Source organism: Octopus bimaculoides, chromosome 2 (assembly GCF_046866305.1).
Source record: "Octopus bimaculoides isolate indiv1 chromosome 2, ASM4686630v1, whole genome shotgun sequence".
NCBI lineage: Eukaryota > Metazoa > Mollusca > Cephalopoda > Octopoda > Octopodidae > Octopus > Octopus bimaculoides.
Genome location: NC_142929.1, coordinates 163,119,075 through 163,127,200, shown reverse-complemented (window position 1 = coordinate 163,127,200; position 8,126 = coordinate 163,119,075). Strand labels below are relative to the sequence as shown.

Sequence of the window (8,126 nt, the reverse complement as noted above, 5' to 3'; positions counted from 1 at the left end):
ATATATATATATATAGAGAGAGAGAGAGAGAGAGAGATAGAGAGAGAGAGAGAGAGAAAGAAGGAGAGGGAGTGGGGAGTGAGGGAGACAATTTAAAATATAAAAGAAAAATAAACTATAGGATATATATATATATATATATATATATATATATATATATATATATATATATATTATATATATAAATGTGTGTGTGTGCGTGCGTGTGTGTGTGCGTGTGTCTTGTTCTCTCTCCCACCATCGCTTGACAAACGATGGTGGTGTGTTTATGTCTCCGTAACTTTGCGGTTCGGCAAAATAGGCCGATAGAATAAGTACCAGGCTTCCAAACAATAAGTCCTGGGATCGATTTCTTCGGCTAAAACCCTTCAAGGCGGTGCTCCAGCATGGCCGCAGTCAAATGACTGAAACAAGTAAAAGAATAAAAGAACGCATATATACGTTTATGAATTTGTGTTGCAAGATTCCATAATTCTTATACAAGAATGTTGTTGGCAGTGACTTCGAAGTTGTTGACAACTTCGAAGTCACTGTCAGCAACATCCTTGTATAAGAATATTAAATTTGTACTGTACAAAAGTATAGAGTAATCCTTCAGATTAATGTAAAATTGTTTTTATTATAGTTGAACATGAATACCAACATTAATATATCTATCTATCTATCTATCTATCTATCTATCTATCTATCTATCTATCTATCTATCTATCTATCTATCTAACTAACTATCTATCTATCTCTCTCTCTATATATATATGTAAAAACAAATAGTAAATGAGTATATGCATATATACGTACAGGTATGTGCATACCGACATCCACCTGTATGTATAGGTGCATATCTGGGTACAGGACATTGTAAACAAAACAGAGACGAGAAAACACACAAGCCACACAGAGAACATTCTACTTCATCAGCTACCCCCGTTTTAACACCGGCGTTTCGAAGAGCTGGGCAGGACGCATCGTTAAAACGGCTCTTCCCATGGACCGCAAATTAAATTTGTATACACAAATTAAATCTTGCCATGGAGGAATGTAGTGGCGGACATGTTATGTGGAGAAATTGGTCGATGGATAGATAGATAGATGTGTGGTTGGGTAGAAATATAGTTAGATAAAAGTAGATTGATGATAACATAACTTCATCGATATAGACGGGGTAGATAAATTTATAGCTGTATGATGGGTACAAATATAGATAGGTGGAGGGGTGGGCAGATAGACAAAGAATTATTGAATGAATGACTGAATGAAGAGATGAAAGAAAGAAAGAAATAAAGATAGCGAAAGAGAAGAGTTGAATGAGATTGACAGAGATATAAAGATAGGGGGTGAGTGCTAATGAGATTGAATAGAAAGAGAGAAGGTTATGATAAACTTATTAAGTGAGGGGAAAGAGGCACATCCTGAAAAAGAATTACGAAAATAACGTGAGAAAAAAAAAGACAAAAGCAAAAAAGAAAAAAATCGCATTGTGTGTGCGCGCGCATGCTTGTGTGAGGAAGAGACTAAAAGTGGGGTGGTCAGTAAGAGATTGTAAGTGGAGTTGGGTATTGAAGAAAGAAAGGGGAAGATGGTGGTTGAAGTATGAAACAGCGAAGAAGAGTGAAATAAGAGAAAACGTATGAGATTACAGTTTGTAGGAATGGTGAAAGAAGCGAGAGAAGATCGAAAGTGAAAGATAATAAGAGGTTGAGAGAAGAAAGAGAGTGAGAGAGGGAGATAGTAATAGAGAGAGAGAGAGAGAGAGATAGAGAGAGAGAGAGAGAGAGAGAGAGAGAGATGGTAGGGGGACGCACCGTTGATGAGCAGATGGGAAGAGAGAGAAATGGAAGAGTTGTAGAAGTAAACTTGAAGAAAGTACTGAAAAGGATAGGATAGAGGGAGGTAACTGCGAACGTTTTGTTGTCGGCATTGCTGTTTACTTTTCTTTTTCCTTTTTACTGTGACGTTTATGTGTGTGTGTGTATGTGTAAATGTGTGTGACTGTATATGTATGTATATCTGCTGCCCGCCTCTTTTCTCCCCTCCTTACTTCACTGAAATAACAAACCTTTGCACTCGCTTCACATAACATTTGTCCCAACTGTGCCCGCTCAGCATATTGCCTGCTGCGTTCAGTGCAAAAAGGACCCCCACGAAACACCACCACAACCAAAACAACCGCAGCAAAAGAATACGATACGGACATTTATCTTACATGGTCTAACCACCACGTCTTACTGATTGATTGATATATTTTTTTCTTTATTCCTTTCATTCATTCATTCATTCACTCACTCACTCAATTTTTTTTTGTCAACACATCAAGTATTATTTCCTCCATCAAAACCAAATCGAATCAGCCATGTCGATCGATCTTTTCCGCGGAAAATGGAAGCAGGGCGAAGAATTGCCCGAAAATTTTGAGGCCTTTATGGATGCCACAGGTAAAAGGGAACTTTTGGTTTGTTGTTGTTGTTGTTTTGAATTTTTTGTCTTTTTTTTTTTACCTGAAATTTTATTCTTCGTCAAGTTCCTTAGTTTTGCTATATTGTTGTTGTTGTATCTCAGTTCAGTAACGATTGAGCTGAAATATGATGAAAAACATCCCAGGCACGGCAGCTCTTTATTATTCTATTTAGTATTAGCGCACTCCGGACAGCGCAGACGTTGTTAGCCATGGTGATCTGAGGACGATTTGGCTGCTATTTCGAGCTGCTCGAATGACTACTACTACTACTACTACTACTACCACTACTACTACTACTACTACTAACTTTAAATTATGCAAATTGTACTACCCACTACCCATACTATTTCTTTCACTGGTTATATTGTGGATGCAACTTTCTTTTTATATTGTTACACACGCGCACGCGCACACATGCATACAGTTGAAATATATATGTACACACACACATATATTCCTATGTGTGTACGTATATCTATCTATCTATCTATCTATCTATCTATCTATCTATCTATCTATCTATCTATATTATCTCCCTACCTGTATGCACGTGTACGTATTTATATATATATGTATGAGTGCATATATGTATGTATGTATGTATGTATGTATGTTTGTATGCATGCACATGTATGTGTGTATGTATTCATGCATGTTTGTATGTATGTAATCACTTAATTTCTCTCCGTTACTCTTTGTACTTATTCACGCACGTGTGTGCAAGTACATGTGTGTGTGTGTGTGTGCGCGTGTGTGCGCGTGTGTGCATGTGTGAGTGTGTGTATTTGTGTGCATGTATGGGACAGAGCGATTTTTGTAGATAATTAGTATTGAAAGCTCAACAGGAAAGTTCCTAAATGTGTTATCAACGTTTCTAGGCATTCACAAAAATTCTGGTTGGAATGTCTGCACCAGTCATATTGGCTCCGCTTACTGTAAAGAGTTAATAGCACATTCCAGTATCCCTTCATCCTGAAGATATAACCGTAAAAGCAGATAAATGCTGGAGAAACTGTGAGATTTACTGCTTCAAATAAGGAGCTCACTTCAAAATATGGGGGAAAAAAGAACACCCAATAAAAAAAATATAAAACTAGAACTCAATCATATATTCAATATGTTTTTAAAACATAAAAATATGTGAAAGACTTGAATATTCTTAACGCAACACACACACACACACACACACACACACACACACACACACACACACACACACACACACACACACACATGCTTATGATACATTAGCAGTGGTCTTCACCAATTAGCGGGTGACAGTAAGTGACATGTTTCAATCTCATTAGATCTCATCAGCAAGGCTTATTCAGCTCAGCTATCATAGACTCAGAAGCGATCATGTGCGTATTGATGTAGAGGGAAAGTGGCGATGCCAATTATGAATATCAACATGAAGGGTGAACAAAAACTAAAAACATGCTGTGTGTCCTGTATGTATGTATGTCTCTTCTATTTTTCAAATATTATAAATCTTCTACTGAGGAGGGAGCTGGTTTCCAACAAAGATGCACGGCTCCATCTTTGGGATGTAGTTAACACAGACAAATTCACATTTGAAACTTGCGAAAAAAATCTTGCTTATTTTTACCGTTCCACTCACAGATTGTACTTGTAATGTACGAATTAGCTGGTCGATTTCCCTTTCTGAAAACCCCAATTTATCCAGATTCTCCTTTAAGCATTTACTAACAAAACCTAGTGACCCAATTATTATTGGTATGAATATGAATTCATAGTCTGGATATAGAAGCTGGAGGTTTTGAAGCATTTAGCCAAAGATATCCTCTTTTTCTTTAATTTTCAAAGAGATATTTATATCTGTAGGGCAGCTGACCTCTATGATGGTATATACCTTTGCCCTCTGTTCCAAACAACAATATTCGGCCTTTTATGTTTACATTTGATAGACGTTTTACGTTTTAATGGAAGTATTCCACCAGTATTCCTTGAGTTGTTTATGAATGTATTCCATAACAGAGTATGTATGTACTTATGTATGTATTTATGTATTTATATGTATATATATACAAATATACGCACATTTGTATGTATGTATGTAAATATGTACCTATGTATGTGTTTATGTATTTATATGCATATATATATATATATATATATATATATATATATATATATATATATATATATATATATATATATGTATGTATATATATATATATATATATATATATATATATATATATATATACATATACATATATACACACATTGATATGTATAAATATGTATAATATATATCTATATATCTATATATCTATCTAAATATATATATATATACATGCATACATATATATATGTATATACATATATATGCATATATATATATATATATATATATATATATGTGTGTGTGTGTGTGTGTGTGTGTGTGTGTGTGTGTGTGTGTGTGTAATAGTATGTATATACTTGGATATACATATACATACATACTTATGCTCTTACAGGGTGCGCCGGGTAACTGAGAGCAAAAGGAAAATACAAGGAAAAACAAGCAAAAAAAACAAAACAAAACAGTATGCTCCTTAAACAACGGCTGACGCATTTCAGCAAAATACAGCGAAGAAGCAGGCCATACAACAAAATTATCCTCAGACCAAATGACAGTCTCGACGTGGCTATAGAAGTGATTATATGCAAAACGACGAGATCTCACATGCAGCAAACCAGAATCTTCAAGGTCGGAAGGCTAGAAGGTCATATGATATTGGGGTCACATAATAACAGAGTTATTCCGGACCTTTAGACTCGAACCTGACGTTCTCGTAGACCACAAGTTTGATCGTAGACTTCGGCACTGCCTCAACATGAGCTGCTCGGTGAAAGTTCTCATCGACTTGCTAAGGTTATCGTTGATGTCCAAGAATTGCTGGGCATCATCAACGAACTCAGCCACCCTGATGCCGTTTGAACACTTATGTTTCCTTCTTTTGGCCACCGTGACAGATCCTGGCCAGATGTCTCCAACTTTTTCCTGACTCTGGACACGAAGGACTCGGCCACGTTTAAGAAGCTAGCGATCTCCGAATTGGTGTCGTTAGCAGCTAGTCACGAGCCTAGAAATGAGAAAGTTCAAATTTGCGCATGCTACTTAACGTGGCCTTATTAAATTTGCATTCGCATATATATATATATATATATATATATATACATAAATATACAGGGATTAGCAATTGAGTTGCTTCTCCAACATACTGAAAATTTAGAAATAGCAGTCAAAGAACTACTGATTCCAAACTACAAATTTTTCTCTAAAGCGGATGGCGATATTTATGGCACACATAGAACAAAAAACCGGAGGGAAAAGCGTAAACAAACCAAGCCTTTAGTTAATTGGATACGAATCGTTAATTGGATACGCTTTTCCCTCCGGTTTTTTGTTCTATGTGTGCCATAAATATCGCCATCCGCTTTAGAGAAAAATTTGTAGTTTGGAATCAGTAGTTCTTTGACTGCTATTTCTAAATTTTCAGTATGTTGGAGAAGCAACTCAATTGCTAATCCCTGTATATTTATGATGATAAATAGTTTTACCGATAAAGGTTTTTTTCATACTGAACTACTTGGCAAAATTGTTAATTATTAATTCTATTATTAATTGACGATTCTCTGCCCTTATTCTTGTATATATATATACATATGTATATCGTTGGCGATTTTTTCTTCCCCCGTCTTCCCTTCTTTGGACTTTCCTATATTTCCGACGAAGAGCTTCGCTCGAAACGTCAAATTCTCTTTCTTTCCTTTCCTAAGCGTCCAGTAACACAATATCTGTATCACGTACTCGCGTTGTTGTTTTTTGTTGTCTTTTTTGTCGTTTTTCTTGTTTGAACTCACTATATATATATATATATATATATATATATATATATATATATACATACACACACGCACACAAGCGTATGTATACACACGCACACACACGCATACGCACACATTCACACATGCACATACATGCACACGTTCGTGTGCATGTGTGTGTTTGTGTGTGCATAATCTAGAACAGTCCCTAAAGTAATTCCTCATTCCTATTGGTGTGTTTAAGTGTGTAAGTACATATATATGGATGCCTCTATTTCTCCTTTCTTTCTATGCATGTCTCTTTAATCCCATCTCTTTCTCTCTGAGCAAATACCATATCTTTCTCTGTCTTACCTCATTCTCATTTTCTTTCTGGTTCTCTCTCTTTAATCTCTATCACTGTATCATTATCTCTTTATCTCATTATCTCGTTATCTCATTATTACGCCCTGCGCCTCCCTCTTCATCTGTATATTTGATTGCTTATCTATCTATGTTTCAAATCAGCCCTTTCTCTCCCACTGCTGGGTGGAGGCCTTTTGCTATGCTCTCTATAGCTTTCGGCTGTGGTTCTCCGATTACCAATTTTTGTCAAAGAATGCTATTTTGTATATACGTATACATACATACATTCATACATACATACATACATACATACATACATACATACATACATACATACATAAACACACACACGTATACATATGCATATACATGTAAGAAGTAAAAGGCATTAATAAACCCAGGCAGATATCTATAAAGCACTCAATGTTAAGCGAATTTAGTTAACTATATCAAGCAATCAAATACCAATAAATTCAAGTAGAATTAAGATCAAAGATAATTCTTCATGTATGTCAAGTATATCCAAATATCGCCTAGAAGAATTTCAACTGGTTAAAATCACATATTTAATTGATGATTACATCAGACATAACCGACGATCCTTTCTATTGTGCCAGAATATTTAGATTCAGAAAAAAGGTGTAAAATGCCAGTCAAATTAATATATCCGAAAATATATAGTAATATAATATCCTCTAGGCAATCCAAAATGGCCTAAATTCAAAGTGAACTAAGAAAATATCCCTTGCAGACAAACGCGTATAAAAAGAACGTTAGGAAAAATATAATATTCTAAGAAAAACCAGTTAGTTTTTAACTTTTGATAACGTCAGTAGATAATGAAAAAAATCAAAAATAAGCATATAAATTCCACATCATAACTGTCGTGTATTAAACTCCTAATGAATATTTAACAAATGCACGAAGAAAGCAAGTCTCGTCAAATATATGGCACAGAAAAGTGCGTGTACTGCGATCGTCGCAAACGAAAACAAAAGCTGGATAGCTAGTTTCGACCAATTGCTCCCGTTGACGGACAGTTGTCAACGTGCCCGGGTTGGAATCGACTTTAAGAAATTAGAATTTTGAGTAGTCACTACAATGATTATATCAAATATTACTTAACTTATAATATTAAGGGTCAGTACTCAGAGAAATATGGGGGCCGTTGGTGTGCATAACCTCATCCGCATTTAAAGCCAAAGCAGAATTAAGAAGATTTGTTCTGTATTTTCAGCCGTACTCTCTTGCTTCAAGAATTCTGTAAGACATTTGTTTCAGTCGAATATATCAATGATAATAGTTCGTACTTTACTGGTATTTAATTAGATCTATACTAGGAGAAAGAAGTTCAAAATTGATATTGGTGGATTTTAAATCCAGAACGTAAATGGTTGTAACTTAACAACAATTGATGCTTTAACGAATCTGTCCATAAATTAACTTGAATGACTGGAACAACCAGTTACTGACAGCCAGATTTCAC

At 35.3% G+C, this 8,126-nt stretch overlaps 1 protein-coding gene across 1 annotated transcript in view; it reads left to right on the top strand.

The window, feature by feature from the left end:
* The first annotated feature begins 1,596 nt into the window (after window positions 1–1,596).
* The window catches only part of LOC106867513 (uncharacterized), a 26,335-nt gene continuing 19,805 nt past the window's right edge, over window positions 1,597–8,126 (top strand). The window contains exon 1 of the mRNA XM_014912400.3: window positions 1,597–2,432. Within this exon, the coding sequence (XP_014767886.1) occupies window positions 2,351–2,432 (82 nt within the window). The 5' untranslated portion in view covers window positions 1,597–2,350. The remainder of the gene's footprint in view (window positions 2,433–8,126) is intronic.